At 40.8% G+C, this 16,197-nt stretch overlaps 1 protein-coding gene across 4 annotated transcripts in view; it reads left to right on the top strand.

Moving 5' to 3' along the window:
* SEC24C (SEC24 homolog C, COPII coat complex component) overlaps positions 1–16,197 on the top strand; it is a 48,475-nt gene that overhangs the window by 22,058 nt on the left and 10,220 nt on the right. For 2 of the 4 annotated variants that reach the window (XM_014557658.2, XM_006173410.3), the window contains exons 3-8: positions 2,891–3,022; positions 4,805–5,004; positions 6,949–7,084; positions 14,676–14,851; positions 15,060–15,413; positions 15,717–15,853. In XM_014557658.2, coding sequence (XP_014413144.1) covers positions 4,833–5,004; positions 6,949–7,084; positions 14,676–14,851; positions 15,060–15,413; positions 15,717–15,853 — 975 coding nt within the window. In that variant the 5' untranslated portion in view covers positions 2,891–3,022; positions 4,805–4,832. Of the gene's footprint in view, positions 1–2,890; positions 3,023–3,212; positions 3,467–4,585; positions 4,709–4,804; positions 5,005–6,948; positions 7,085–14,675; positions 14,852–15,059; positions 15,414–15,716; positions 15,854–16,197 lie in introns of those variants that run through there. The other 2 variants (XM_032470125.1, XM_014557661.2) reach the window with 2 other exon arrangements.

The following is a 16,197-nucleotide window of genomic DNA, read 5'->3' as shown; positions in this document are numbered from 1 at the left end:
CCCATCTCCTGACTCCCTACCTATAGAATTAATCCTTCCTTCCTCTGGGCAAAATTTGTATCTTGTTCATATTTCTGTTGTGGTATTTTTCAGCCAATATTGCAGTTTGTTTATAGGCCTGTCTCCCTCCTAGATTGTGAGAAACTTGAAGGCAAGGACTGTGTGCAACAGCCAATCAACAGCCCACAGAGCAATGACTGATTTAACAGATGCTCAATAAATGTTTTCTGAAATAAAGTACCTCTTCCAATACATAGTTGGTTGTGGAAAAGGGGGTACAGATAGGTGTGCATAAACATGCTAACCCATGTTAATAATAGAATAGTCTTCATTTTTAGGTTTCCAGTACATGAATATGCCCTATGTTAAGAGATCTCTTTCTTTTATAAAACATAATGTTATGGTGCTGTAATTATTAAAGGCTTCAGACTCTCTAGGAATAGCTGTTCTGCTAGCATGCTAAATGCTGTTTGCCTTGATGTATGATGTAGTCATAGAAAGCACTTGGAATTTAAAATCAGAACTGTTTTTTTCCCATAGGGGGAAGTAATCAGGTTTGTTTATTTATTCATTCATTTATTATTTTAAATGGAGGTACTGGGGATTGAACCCAGGGCCTCATGCATGCTAGGCACACAGTCTACCACTGAGCTATATGCTCCACCTTGGACTTGTATTCTTACTCTGTCATTTATTAGCTGTGTCACCATGGGCAGTTACTTGACCTCATCAGTACACACAGTATCTAAATGTCCATTCCTTTCCTATTCAAACATCTACCGAGTGCTAGCTACAGGTAAGCCATTGTGTTTTATCAGTGGCTTTCAATTAACTCTGAGTCCACATTGGAATTACCTGGAAAACTTTTGCAGCTACCGGTTCCCTAAAATAAAACTGTGTATAGGATTAGAAGATGTGTAATGAAATTATATATATATATATATATATATACACACACACACATTCTCAGGCCCCTCAGCCTTAGGGATTCTGATTTTACTGGCCTAGTAGCTGATATTGCCATTTTAAAAAGCACTGCAAAAAATTCTAATGTGCAGCCCAGATTGAGAATCAGAGTAGGGATATAGAAACCAATAAAATGCAACATATCAGTCTCTAAAGGAACTGTGAATCGGAACTCTACCACTTACTAGGAGTGCAACCTTAAGGAAGACAGAGGATACCCAGTTTCCTGTGCTGATATGAGTTAAATGGGATAAATTATGTGAAAGTGCTTAGCAGAGGGCCTAGCCTAAGGCAGCTGCTCAACAAATATTAGCTGAATTTGGCAAATTACTAATCTAGAGTAATGAGTCTCAGTCTTCAGCATGCAATGGAATTATCTGGAGGGCCTATTAAACCATAGCTTGCTGGGTCCCACCTCCAGAACTTCTGACTTTGTATGTCTAAGGTGGGTCTGAAATTTGTAGTTCTAACAGGTTCTCAGGTGATCATAATACTGCTGATCCCAGGATCACAGTTTGAGAAACATTGACCTCCACTACAAACACCTGAGGACAAGGACAATTTGTCTATTTACTAAAACATGCTCAATGCCTAATATAGTTTTTAGCACAGACTAGAAGTGCATTTTTTTCAATGAATGAACCACTTGTGCCTCAGAATAACTAATATTGACTGTGAACAATATGAGAGTAAGAACTCCCCCCCCGTGAGTCATAAAATTCTCCATTTAATAATTTTTTTCCTTTGAAATGAAGGATTAACCAATCTGATGCTTCCTATCCACCAGTGCTTTTTGCCCATTTCTCTAAAAAAAATTTCATTTTGAAGCAACTTGTACATAATACATATGAACTACTTGAAAATAACAGTGAATATCCATGCAAATCCATGTGAATAGTGTGAATATTAAAAAATAGAAGTTAATATTGAAGCTCGAGTACATTCCTCCCAATTATACTCCCGACCCTGCCCTGTAACCAACAGCCTGAATTTTGTTACTTTGTTTTTCTTTATAGCTTTACCATTTGTGTAAATAATTGCAAAACAATCGGTTATTTAAATTGGCCAAAAACTTTTCTTTTGTTCACTACTGTATTCCCAGAACCAGGAATATGGCTTGCTACACAGTAGTGCTTAAAAAATAATTATTAAATTAAAAAAATATTGAAAAGATTAAGTGGGGCTTATGCATATTTTTAAAAATTCTACAAATAGTCTCTACAATTATTGTTATTCATTAAATGGGGTAATAATTACTCCAGGGACTGTGGCTTTTCCAACAGACTGGGGACATTCAGAGAGCAGAGATCATCAGGCTCTGGCAGAGCTCTGCATCTAAACAAAGGCTTTGTATAAAAATGGTTAACTAATAACAGCTGACCTTTACTGAGCAGTTACTATGGTGCCAGGCAATCTGTGTGACCTAATTCCATCTTCTCAACAAGCCACTAGAAAGGCATTCGTATTCCCTTCATTTTACAGATGACAGAAACCGAGGTATAGATTAAGTTGCCCAAGCTAGGGAGCTGCAGAGCCAGAACTTGAACACACGAAGCGCGAAAACAGAATTAGTCCCCTTTAACATCATGCGTTCCGCCAATCTCATGACCAGTAAAGGTCACGGGTGAGAACCACCTCGAAGACGGAAATCAATGGGTCCAAGGGTCAGCAGGAAGTCGCTAAAAGACTCCATATCAGATCTCTAATATGTCATAGGCGGAGTGAAGGGGCGTTATCAAAGATAGTGTGACCTAGGCGTCTCAGTCGCATCTCAGCTGATGGGACCACAACGTTACTGGGACATCTGGGGGAAAAAAAAGCGGAAATGCATAAGAACCTACGGAGCCTCCCGTGGGCGGCCATAATGGGTGAGAAAAATAGCGCATGCGCGGCACCCAGTTTCCTCAGCGTGTCCCTACTGCAGACGTGGCAGAAGGAGTGGATCTGGAGCGTGGGGGAGGAACTTCCGGGGGCGACGCGCCGGCCCCCTCGGAACCGGAAGTGGAGCCTGGATCGTTGACGCTAGGAACGAAGTCGAACCTGGATCTGGAGCCGGGTGAGGAGTGACATCGGGAGGTTTGTGGGTAGGAAAGCAGAGGAGAAGTCGGGGTATCACTGGCCCGATTGGGGTCCAGTCTGAGTAGGAAGGGAGGACCCCGGGGGCGGGTCGCAGGGAGAGACCCTTACCTCATGCATCCACAATCCAGGTTCAGTCCTAGACCCTCCCTTCTTTCCTCCCGGCCCAGATTCCGGCTCCTGCTTCCTGCCTCGAGCCAGCTGAAGGGCGCAAGATGCTCGATATTCTGCGTAGTGGATCAGCTCTCTCTCATCGTGGCCCGAGGAGCTAGCTTGGCTTCTCGGTCTTGATCCCGGGCGCTCCCAGCCTCCACAGCTCGACTACTTTCAGAGTTCTAGGACGCTTGCCCCGCCCCCTGGGTTGTCACCCTTGACTGTCCACCCAGAATGGAGTCGAGACTTGAGCCTGATTCCAAACTCTTGGGTGTGTTTGAGGAGATTATTTACCTCAAGAAGAAGCTCCTTCCCTCCCCCACCCCACCCCCACACTGACTTTAGGAAAATAAAGGGGAAAAGGACATCTCTCAAGCATAGTGTAAGATTGTGTAAGTAGTGTAAGTGACCTGTGTAAGATTTAGGATTTGAAAGAACAGCTCCTGAGATGGTTTTGAATTTAAAGAGTACTTGTCCAGGAGAAGCTCAGCTTTTCTGTAGTCAGGATAGACCTTCCTAGCAAAAGGGAGAGGCCCATTGTTCCACTGCAGCAGCTGTGACCACTTCTGCTTCCTGGGCCCCTTTTGTCTATAGTATAATTGGAATGATCAGGCTGTGTAGAGCAGATGTGCTCAGATAGTCCTGTTCTTGGAAGGACCCTGGAAAGGCCCTCCAGTTCATTCCTCTGTGGCTGAGCAAGATTGTAATAATTTTGGTGGTGGCCTAGATTCATGACAAGCATATAAGGAAAGCAAAAACAGGAGAGTTGGAGATGTGCACTGGGATTTGGAATACTCATAGTCCCTCTGCTTGAAGGATGAGGTGAATGACCTTTTTCCATTAGCTCTAACTTTGCAGCTGATCCTTGAACTGTTTCCCTAGGTTATTGTGAGAAGTTTTTATGCCAGGCCTCCACTCAGTTTTAATCTGGTACCTTGCTAGAGTTTTCAGCTGTCCTTTACATTTAGTGATTTTAATGCTTCAATTCTAATGTCCATACACCCTTTTGGTGGGAAGACTGGGGATGCAGTAGTGTTTAAATTACTGCAGTTGAGCCAAAGAGTGTAATTTCTCTACCTGCTTAGTCTAAAATTTGTCTTTTGAGGGGGAGGGAATTTAGCTGATTTGTTTTGAATATGTAGTCTGTGTGATTAAAAATGACTAGCACACTAGAGAGTATTCACTTTTGTGGAATGAATGGATGCTAGAGTGAATGAATAGAAACTGGGAACATTGTTTCATTTACCTGTAATATCACAGTAGTTCATCAGTGGCAGAACTCCTTGTATGACTAGACACTAGAAATCATACCGCTGGGGAATGGAGGCTGCTGCTCCATTCCACTGTGCCTGTCTGAAGTTGAAATTTATACCCTCTTGGCAGTGACAAAGCGTGAGGTTCAGAGTAACAAAACCCTTACTTTGAGGAGGCAATTTGTCTACTGTCTGGGGCAGAAAATCACAAAGATCCTGTGGTAGTGTGGGAATTATTAGGCTGATCACTGCCTGATAAGGTCAGTCTTTTTCTATCTCTACTTCCTACTGTGAATAATGTTTTCTCTTTAGTAAGTTGATTTTGACTAACTTCTCTTTTCTCTCTCATCTAATAGGTGAGACCAAGTCGGGGATGCTCTCATAATGAACGTTAACCAGTCAGCTCCACCTGTGCCGCCATTTGGGCAGCCCCAGCCTGTCTACCCAGGGTATCATCAATCCAGTTATGGTGGGCAACCAGGATCCACAGCCGCCCCCACTCCTTATGGAGCCTACAATGGCCCAGTACCAGGCTATCAGCAAACCCCTCCCCCGGGTATGTTTCCAAGCTTCCTTTGAGCTAAGGAGGGGACTTAGTAGTCTTCAGGTTGGGTTGTATTGCCCCATCTAAGCTGCCTAGAGAGTTGTGGTAATTGGAATTTTCCTCAATCCCAGTTGAATCTGGTTTTCGGTCACTGAGTGCCCTGTGGGCGGTCTCCCCTTCCCTGTTTTTATATAAGGTGACTGTATTTCTGCCTTAAGAATCTAGTGAGAGCACATCTTCCAGGTTCAATGGCAGTTCACCTTCCATGGGTGTCACCCTGTGCCGCCTCCCTAGCTGCATTGTTCACAGCTGGTTGTAAGGGTTGTGGTCACAGCTCCTCCAGAGCCAGTGACCAAGATTCACTATTTCTTTACCTAAAGTTTGTCTGGAATCACTTGTTCCTCATGTATACTGATAATGCCTCTCATTGGACTCATGGGTCTATCTGTAATTGACTCTAGGACATGGGGAACTAGTTCATTGATGAAAAATGTGATTTTGTGTGTCTGATTTTTGGTGCCTCTCATATCTTTTTGTTGATACCATTCCTTTTCCTTTGAGTTTCCTCTGCTTCTTAGATGTTCTCTAATATCAAGGAAATAAGAGGAGACTGATCTGGTGCTGCCTTAGGATTAGTGTTTGGCTTTTATGTTACTTTTTCAAGAACAGCAGCTAGTAATCTGCAGATTGACTCATAGGGGTTTTGTAAAAAATGATTGACAGTAGATCTTTGATTAGGCTATCTGAAGACAGGGTATGCCAAACGTATTAAAAGAGTAAATTCCATAAAGGGATATGGGGGAAAAAAGGCCCCAAGGAGGTATAGGTAAGATTTGAGAAATGAATGAAGTTACTACTGTTTTAATTATGACTTTGAAGGAAAAATTATGAAGTGATGAGATTAGGTCTCAGGGCTTTGGAAGAGCCTTACTCTGGGTTGGGACTTTGACTGGACAGAGTCCACCTCTGATCTGTCAAGTCCTGGCTTATCAAAATGGAGTTTGGCATTGCCTCAGAGGAAGCTTTGTTACTGACAGGAAAACGTATTTGGTTTTCTGATGGCTAGTGAGCAGGTTCAGATTAATCATATTCCTGCAGGCAGGTTCTATAGTGTTGTAATGCCAATTGAGGACAGAGCAAAAGAAAAACAATTGTTTGAACAGGGGTCAGCAGCGTTTCCAAAGTGATGTGCCCAGAAACTGATTTCTGTCTTCCTGCATTTCATGTTGGAAGGATGGTTGGGGGTAGTAGAAGTAGTTTTGTTGGCAGCTCTGATGAGTGGGAAGGATGCAGTACAGCTTTTTTGAAGACATAGGCGGCAGCAGTGGTTGGAGGGCAGGTGAACTGTCCTGACTGAACTATTGGGCAGAAACAAAGTCTCCAGCCCATGGGAACACTTTCCTGAGCCATGTGCTACTGGGAGTGTCAGCACTTAGAAGTGGATGAAAAGAAGATGGTTAGGATAAGTAGAATATATGAAGATGAGGTTAGCAGAATTGCCTCCCCAAGAGGTGCCTTTCTTTGCAGCCTAGTTTAGTGTGCTATCTTCTGTGCCATCTTTCTCACTTCTGCCCAAAGCTTCTGACTCCTGGAGTGGGATTTTTTTCTCAAAAGAGTTGACTTTTTGTCTACGGTAAGAACATTAGACTGTCCTGGAAGGAGTGAGAGTGTATGGTGATCACAGGAATGCCTTACATTTTTGTGGCTCTGGCTACAGCTTCACCTGTAATACACCTGTCTGGGAGAGTGGAGGCTCTCTGGCTGGACATTCATGTTCAGAATTGGCTGGAGCTGGAGCTGCATGTTGATAGTGTTCTTTTCATTACCAAACTGTGATAATGTGCCTGTGATACTGCAGTGAAGGTCTGAACTTATTGATCCTTGCTTTGCATTCCCTGCTCAGGGTGGAGGAGACAGTTACTGTCCAATCGCTTAGTTTCTGTCCTTTACCCTCAGGTATGTCAAGAGCCCCACCTTCTTCAGGGGCACCTCCAGCCTCGACAGCACAAGCCCCTGGTGGCCAGGCTGCATATGGCCAGTTTGGCCAAGGAGATGTACAGAATGGGCCAAGCTCCACTGTTCAGATGCAGAGGTATGTACTTGGGTCAATCTAAAATTGGTCTGATGAAACTGGAAGGATTAGGAATGTATGAGGTCTATTTCCCTCCCTCCCTCCCTTCCTTCCTTCTATTCGTTTGTTGTTTTCTTTGCTTTTCTCTTAGATACCTTTTCCTCTTCCCCTCACCTTTTTGTATTTTGTTTTCATTTTTCCAGGTTACAATTGCTGCTGGTGTCCACTCTGTGGATTATTGACCCATCTAAGTACCTGGGTTCTTTTGCATATTCTTTCTATTTCTGTGAACTTGAGTTTTTTCCTTGATTAGACATATATCCTTAATAATTGCTGTGGTCCTAATGAGCATATCCTAAGGGGGAAACAGGAAGAAGGGACTTCAGGATTATTTTGTGTCTCTCCTGACTTCCCCTTTTCCTCTAGATCAGGCACTTAGTAGGACTTATTAGTTAAGTTTGGATGTGACCAGTTATGAAAGGAAAGATACTCAAAGGAAAACTACATAATAGATGAAAACTGTGGTGGTGCATGACCTGATAAACCTGTCTTTGCGTGGAAGTCCATTAAAGGAGGGCTGTCATCTCTGTTGGAGTGCTGTTCGTTTTTTGGTAAACAAAGAATAAAGTATAACTATGGGTAGGGTGTGAAAAGTCACTTTCTGACATTCTTATTGGCTGTCCAGAATGTACATTTTTGGCACTGAATGTAAGTGTGGAGAAAGCCTCGGAATCTCTCCTTAACCCTATGTGTTGGAAAACTCTGAGAAGCAGTACAGGGAATTCATTAATCCACTTAAAAATATTTATTTTGTACTATTAATGTATTGGATGTTGTTATGGAGGTTGGAGATAAAGCAGTATCAAACAGACCATGTCTCTGCCCTCAAGTAGTGTATAGTCTAGTGGAGAACCCAGAAGATAACAAGTAGACAAATATAAGTAAGAAAGGAGAACAGAGTAAGGATATAGAGAATGACTGGTGAGGAAGTAGGGAGCTGTTTTAAATACATTGATCAAGGAAACCTTCTCTGAAGTGATACTTGAAACCTCAGTGAAATGGTGAAGGGAGCTATCCAAAGATCTGGGAGATGAGTGTCTTAGATAGAACGATGGTGTAAAGGCCCCGGGGGAGACATTAGTCTGGTGGATGTGAAGAAGAGCAAGTGTGGCTTAAAGCAGAGTGGAGAGTGGGGGAGATAAGGTAGGAACATAGACAGGAGCCATATGTAGTGTTTTCTAAGCCATAGTTAGAAGTTTAAATTTGATTTTACTTACAGTGAGAAGCCATTGGAGAGTTTTAAGCTAGAGATAATATGTTCCCCATTTGTTCATTTATATGATGGATTTTTTTCACTGTAATATAAAACAAATACCAAAAACCCATACAAAACAAAGGTATGGCTTAGTACATTATTATAAAATCAATCCCCTTGTTACTGCAACCCAGATCAGGAAATAGAACTCTGCCAAACACTCCAAAAGCCCCTTTCGCATCTTCCAGTTCAGTCGTCACTCTCTCCCTCCCCCCATAAGTAACCGTTATCCTAACTTTTATAGGCCACTTTCTTTTTTTTTTTAAATAGTTTACATCCAAAGGTACATCCCTAGACACCACAGTTTAGTTTTGCCAATTAAAAAAACCCCAAAAACTCAATGTGTACTTAAGTCTACAGATTTCCTTTTTATCTGTTTCTTTTTCTCACTGTTTATCTGTTGAGGAGCCCAAGCTAATTGACCAGAAGAGTTTCCCACAGCCTGGATTATCTGGTTGCATATTCATGTTCAGTTCAATATTTTCCTTTTTCCTCTGTATTTCCTGCAAATTGGCAGCTAGACCCAGCGACTGGGGCAAGACTTTGAAGGCACATAATATCATGATTTCTCTCTCTTTGTGATGTTAGTTGTTGATGTTTAATGTGTACATATATTAATTTGTTGGGTTACAAAATGGTGATACTCTAATTCTTTTTTTTCCCCATTCGTTTGAATACCATCTTAGACAGTTCTTGTCATCTTTTATTTGGTTAACAGTTGTGCAATTCATGGAGAGTAAATGCTTGATTCTTTACCTGTATTTACTAGTTTACAGGGGAATGAATTGGTCCTCTGCTATCTACAAGGTGACCAACTCTTATTTTTAATATTATTGCAAATTCATAGATTTAAACATATTTGCTGGGTTTTGATCCACTGCAGTTATCATCATTACTGAAGTCTAAAGTGTCCTGTCTTTGACCCATGGGAGCCTCTTCAAGTTGACTCCTGAATACTTTTGACATGACCCTAGTAATCTTTAGGTGTGATGAGATGTTCCAGGGTTATCTTACACGTTTTATGTTCCAGAACAGGAATTAGCCATTTTTCCAAGAAATTATTTATTTTGTTGGTGAGAAGTGACATTTTGTAACTATAATTGGGCACTAGGAATGTTCATTGCTACCTGATTGGTGACTTCCTAGGCCTCTTCAGTGGACATAACTAAGAAATACATATCTGCATATATTAAAGATAAAATACCTCATTAGTTTAAATATGTACTTCCAATTCAAAATCAGGACTACAGAGCCCTTACTTAACCTCTTCATTGTAACTGCATCTCTTTTCTTCTACACCAAGTGTCTTGGTTCTCAAGGCTATGGGGATGATGGAATTAGAATATTAGGATATGCCACAATTTCTCATTTATTTTATCCCTCACTATACACACTGGTCTCAGTATAACAATACTAATACTATCATAAATGTGATTACTAGAAACATTACTTTTAAAAAATTTTTCATGTGTTCTTTCCATTCTCTAAAAATTAAAACAAATATATTTATTTTAAAAAGAGGTCACTTTGCTGGATGCAAGAGTAGAAGTAGGGAATCCTGTGAGGAGGACATTGCAGTAGTTCAGGTAAGAGAAGGTCTTGACTTGGTTTAGGATGGTAGTGGTAGAGGTGGTAAGAAAGTCAGATCTGGGGTATATTTTGAAGGTAGAGTCAGTAGGATTGGATGTGAGTTAAGAGAGAAAGAGGAATTCTTGATGTCGCTTAACGTGTTGACCAAGCAACTAGGTAAATAGTAGTGCTATTCACTCAAGTGAGGAATATTTGAGAAGATTTTGGGGGTGAAATGAAGGGTTTTATTTTGTATGTTATAGGTTTAAGAAAGCTACTAGGTAACAAACAGAGATGTTGAGTAGGCCGTTGTAGATACAGAGCTGTAGCTAAGGAATGATATCAGGACTGGAGATGTAAATTCGAGAGTCTTTGATATACAGACATTATTTAAAGCTATGGAATTAGATTAAATCACTTAGAAAGTGTGCATTGAGAGTAAACAGTAGAATTAAGGACTAACCCTTGGAGAACTTACCAACATTTAAAAGGAGGTCAGAGGAGGAGCCATCAAAAGACAATAAGAAAGAACAGGTAGGAGATTAGCCAGGGGAGAGTAGCATCAGGAAACTAGGTGAAGAAAGTATTTTAGGAAGTCAGGAGAGTAATCAGTTGTGTCATTTGCTGCTGCAAGGTGAGATGTGGACTGAGAATTGGCCGTTGGGTTTGGTGAGGTTCAGCATTATTGACATATGTAGTTTCAGTGGAAATAGGAAGGCAGCTGTCTAGCTGGAGTAGGTCAAAGAGTTTCCGCTGGGAGGTAAGTTAATATAACCTAAAAACGCTTCTGCCACAAACATCTAGAACAGACAGAGGAAATAGAAACTTTTTTTTTCTCAAATGCATCATCAAGCTTTAAAAACTAAAAAGAAAGTGAAATCCTCAAGTGTCAGAGACCAAGTGGGAACTTAAAATCAAGAGTGGTAAATTGACACTAGGGCTGCCTGTGGAGAAGGTGGAAATTACCATCCTGAAAACCTGGGAACTTAAGTTTAAGCAGGTACCTTGGGCTTTTCTGAGTCGAGGTTTGGAACTGAGACCTTGTTTATGAAGTCTGGACCTGGGCTACATCTTCACTGAACAGGTAGACTAGAAAAAAAAAATTTATACACTGGCAGAGGGAGATAATAAGTAGTCCTTTTTCTCCCAGGCTGGCTGTGAATTAAGTGAGGAAAAAAGGTCTTGGGACTGCACATGGACACCAGGGGTCTTTTGGGGGAAGTGAAAGTGTTCTAAAATTGGATTCTGGTGATGGTTGCACAACTCTATAAATTTACCAAAAATTGTTGAATTGTACACTTAAAGGAGTGAATTTAATGATATAGAAATTATATCTTAAAGCTTTTTAAAAGAAATTTGATCTTGGGTGGCAATATCATTAGAGTACCTTCCAGATCAAATGCGAAACAACCACCCTCTCTCAACACAGGTGACAAGAGTTTCTCAGTGGAAAAAAAATATTGATTAGAGTAAATAGTGGCTGTTAGAGGAGAGCAGATAGTAGACTAGTACTTGAAAGCATTAAGGGCATGTAATTGTCAGCATAGAATTATGTACATAGCTAAGAGAGAGGGTAAATAGAGACATTTTCAGACAAAGACTGAGAATTTACCATGAGTAGACCCTGGTTGAGAACACTACTAAGGGATAGACTAAGGAAAAAAAGGAAAATGAACTTAGAATGAAAGATCTTTAAAAAGAGGAGAATAGTAACTAAAGAAGTAGAGTGGTAGAGACAGAGTATGGACCAATTCTTTTGTAGTGTTTGGCTGAAAGAGGACCAAAAGCTTGAGGAGGATGTGAGGTTTGGGGGAATTTTATTTGATTGTATTTTTTAAATGATTTCACTTAGATATATTTCACATACCATGCAATTCTCCCCTTTAAAGTGTACAATGTAATGGTTTTTAGTATATTCACAGGTATGTGCAACTATCACTGCAGTCAGTTTTAGAACATTTTCATCACCTCAGAAAGAAACATCCTATCCTTTATCTGAGTTGCTATCCCTATTTAGCTTTTCCTTTAATCCCTCACTACCCAAATCCTAAGCAACCACTAATCTACTTTCTGTCTCTATAGATTTCCCTATCCTAGATTTTCATATGAATGGAATCGTATACTATATGATATTTTGTAACTGAGTTCTTTGACTTAGCATAATGTTTTCACTGTTCATCTATGTTGTAGCATGTATCAGTATTTCATTCTTTTTATCACAGTATTTCACTGTATGCATATAATACCACATTTTGTTTATTCATTTATCTGTTGATGGACATTTGGGTTGTTTCCACTAATAGTTGTTATTTTTTAGATGTTTGTATGTTTTTGTACTGATGGGAATGATCAAAGAGACAATGAATGGAAAGTACATTGAAAAGATAAGTTCCAGAATGGAAAAAAGATATTTACACATAAAGTAGATATAAACACATAAAATAATATCTAGAATACATAAAGAACTCCTACTAATCAGTAAGAAAAAGTCAATTCAGTTGAAAAAATAATGGATAAAAACTAGAATAGGCATTTTATAAAAGAAGAGATATTAATGGCCAAAGAACATATTAAAAAGCTGTTCAACCTCATAAGTAAAGAAAATAGTAAAATCTAAAAACCGCAAGTTTCTCCTATGTATCCATAAGATTGGCAAAACTCAAAAGTCTAGCAGTACTAAATATTGCTAAGCATGTGGAGTATCAGGAACTCTTATCCACTGGTGGTGCGATGCAAATTAGTACAACTACTATGGGATAATAACTTGAAATTATCTATTAAAATTAAAGATATGCATATCATATAATTCAGTAATTTCACTCATAGTTGTATGCCTTAGAAAAACTCATGTATGTGTAAACAAGTTAAGTATATGAGTGAACATAGCAACATTATGTATAATATCAAAAAATCAGAAAACCCCAAACTCTATCCATAGTAAAATGCCTAGGTAAATCATGTTGTATTTGTTTAGTGGAATAACATTTAGTGATGAAAGGGAATGATAAATGCAACAGTACAGATGAATTTCTTAGACATACAGTTGAACAAAAGAAGCAAAACTCAAAGTATGTACGATGTGATTCTGTTTACAAAAGTTTAAAAAATGACACAATTGAATTATATTGTTTTAAAGACAAGGGAGCAATTATTAGGAAGTTAGGAAAGTAGGTATCTTTGGGAGAAGGGAGAGGGCTATGATGGAGGAGAGGCATACAGGGCCTTTGGGTTCCAAAGTATTCTATTTCTTGACTTGCTTTTTGGTTACATGGGTGTTTGTATTATAATTATTCAGCAGTATATATATGTCTTACGTATTTTTTTTCTATTTATGTTGTATTTCACAATTAAAAAGTAAAGTACATTGGACTATGAATCAGATCTGGGTTCCAGGTCTAGGTTCATCTGCCACTTACACCCTTAGTGTCTTAGTTTTCTATCTGTTCTGTCTCCCTAATTAATTTTCTGTGAGAATTAAATAAAGTACTTAGAGATACTTTATAAATTATAAAGCTCTGTATGGATAAGGTGTTGATTTATTGTTATTTGGCATGTGGCAGAATAACATTGGGTAGTTGAGAGGATTACCCACATTAATGGAGTAGTACCCTGGAATATAATTATTCTGACAGGGATTTATGAGCATCTGCCATGAGGCTAACAGTATGTTTGGTGCTATGGAAGACAAAAAAATGCAAAGCCCAACAAAGAGCTTAGGGCAGTAAGTTTCACCAGCATAATACCTAGAAAATACCTAGTAGAATGATTGAATGAAAAGTGTACAACTGCAGGACTAATAGAAGCTAGCCAAATATAATCAAGTTCCAATTATTTAGTAGAGACAAAATAAACAGGAAGGATAAATCAGAATGTCAATGTAACAGACTACTGTTGTGAAGAAATTGATTCATTCTTGAAATCTCGGAAGGAGCTTGTTATGTATAATAATCTGTGTTGTAGCTTTTTGCAGTAACATTACTGTAAAACACCAGTGCAGTTGCTAGTTCATATTCAATGATATTGGAATGATTTTGTATCTATATTTTAATGTGCCATCTGATACCATGAGAGTGTCCAATGCAGCTATCCAAGTCACGAGGCTTTTGCTAGACAGACCCAGCTTAGAAGGCTACCTGATTTATGTTCTGTTTGTCTGGTCCTTAACTCTGGTAGAGTTGGCATCGTCTTTCTGATTAGTACAGAATGCCGGACTTAGCTGGCCTGCTTTTCTGATCTTACAGATCTTTCCAGGATAAAGTAATACTTTGGTTTCCCAAGATAAAGTAATACTTCGGTTTAAAAGTTAAACAATGAAACTGCATTTGTTTGATCCCACATTTATTAGGCTCCTATTGTGTTAGTGCTTCTGTGCACCTTCCCTTTTGACTCCTTCAGGGCTTCTGATTACAAAACTGAGGTGGTTTGTCAACAAAAGTTTGAGGCAGAGGAGGTGATAGTCTAACTAGCAGAGTAAATAAATAATACTTGATCTGAGAGTGCTTGGCATATGGTTTTGGAGTGAATATAATGGACAACAAGATTTTCCATGAATAATCACAGGAATGTAATTTATTCACAAATACATAGAAGCATGAAGCTATAGAAGAGAAAGTAAGATGAGAGTAAGATGCTGTAAAAGAATATAGCTTCCTTTATGATGTGGTGCTCTTGCCAACTTGGAAGGGTGTCCCAGCCCACTGGAGGCCTCTGCCTTCCTTCTCTTCACAGGCTCCCTGGGTCTCAGCCATTTGGGTCAGCCCCATTGGTCCCTGTGGTCAGCCAGCCAGCTGTGCTTCAGCCCTATGGCCCTCCCCCGACAAGTGCACAGGTGACTGCTCAGCTGGCTGGAATGCACATCAGTGGTGCTGTGGCCCCAGTCCCTCCCACTTCGGGGCTGGGCTATGGTGAGTAGCTGTGATCACAGAAATGTTACTGTTCCCTTCTTTTTAGAAGCAATGGGCTCTAGGGGTATTCCTGAATCCCTTTTATTTCTTGTTCTGAGCCCCAGCAGATGGGACAGTCATTCCTGCCCCTCATGTGGAAAGGGAAGTGATTTACTGAACAAGGAGGCAGGATGACTGGGGTTCTGACTCTACTTCTTCTGCTTCTCAGGCCCACCAACATCGCTGGCCTCAGCCTCAGGAAGTTTCCCCAACTCTGGTCTGTATGGCTCCTATCCTCAGGGCCAGGCCCAGGGTCATCCTGGGGCCCAGCCTCCCCAGCGATCTGTCCTACCACAGGCCTCCAGCTTCACACCCTCAGCTTCCGGGGGTCCTCGGATGCCTTCCATGACTGGTCCACTCCTGCCTGGACAGAGTTTTGGGGGGCCCCCAGTGAGCCAGCCCAACCATATTTCCTCACCTCCTCCTCAAGCTCTGACCCCTGGCACCCAGATGTCTGGGCCGCCAGGACCACCACCACCTATGCACTCCTCCCAGCAGCCAGGCTATCAGCTGCAGCAAAATGGTAAGTTTTTCCCAAGGTCTATCTCGGAGTCAAAGGTAGTTTTTGGTTGGTTTGTTTTTATATGCTTTTAGTGTTGCTTGCTAAGTGGTGACCTAGATAGACAGCTTCAGGGTATTAGTACTAGGATGTGGGGATATAAGATTTTTTTTTTCCTTGCAGTTCAGAGAATGTGGTCATTCCCTGAATGGTTATTACTGTACCTCACAACTCTACATTTATAGGAATCTAGTCATTTCCCTGAAGCCTTAAGAAGAGATAAGGAGGGAATTTTTGGTCCATCAACCTTGTGCCCTTGTCTCTCAGGTTCCTTTGGACCAGCCCGGGGCCCTCAGCCCAATTATGGAAGTCCCTACCCAGGAACAGCCACTTTTGGCAGTCAGCCCGGGCCTCCTCAACCTCTGCCTCCTAAGCGCCTGGACCCTGATGCCATCCCGAGCCCTGTAAGTACTTATGTGGTCCTGGGGAAGGAGCTTGTGGCTGCCAGATAAGTGAGTCAACCTCGATGAGATGTTTGCTGAGCATTTCCTGACTATTTTCCCTTTTTCATTCATCGTCTTGTGGATGAATGTGTAGAACCTCAATGTAATTTTTGACTCTTTGAAATGGAAATTGAAGTCCCAGAAGTCTTTTGGGGGCACTTTTACTTCATAGCTGGGCAAAAAGGGAAGGGAAGCCAAGCATGGTCAGCAGTGTCCACAGAGCTCTGGGTTGAGTGCTGCGTTCTGTCACTGTTGGACATAGCATGGTAACCTCTGCTCTTCCGTGGAGGAGTGGCTGGGTCCGA

Source organism: Camelus ferus, chromosome 29 (assembly GCF_009834535.1).
Source record: "Camelus ferus isolate YT-003-E chromosome 29, BCGSAC_Cfer_1.0, whole genome shotgun sequence".
NCBI classification, from domain to species: domain Eukaryota; kingdom Metazoa; phylum Chordata; class Mammalia; order Artiodactyla; family Camelidae; genus Camelus; species Camelus ferus.
The sequence above is the reverse complement of the archived record's forward strand: the minus strand, read 5'-3'. Positions and strand labels throughout refer to the sequence as shown.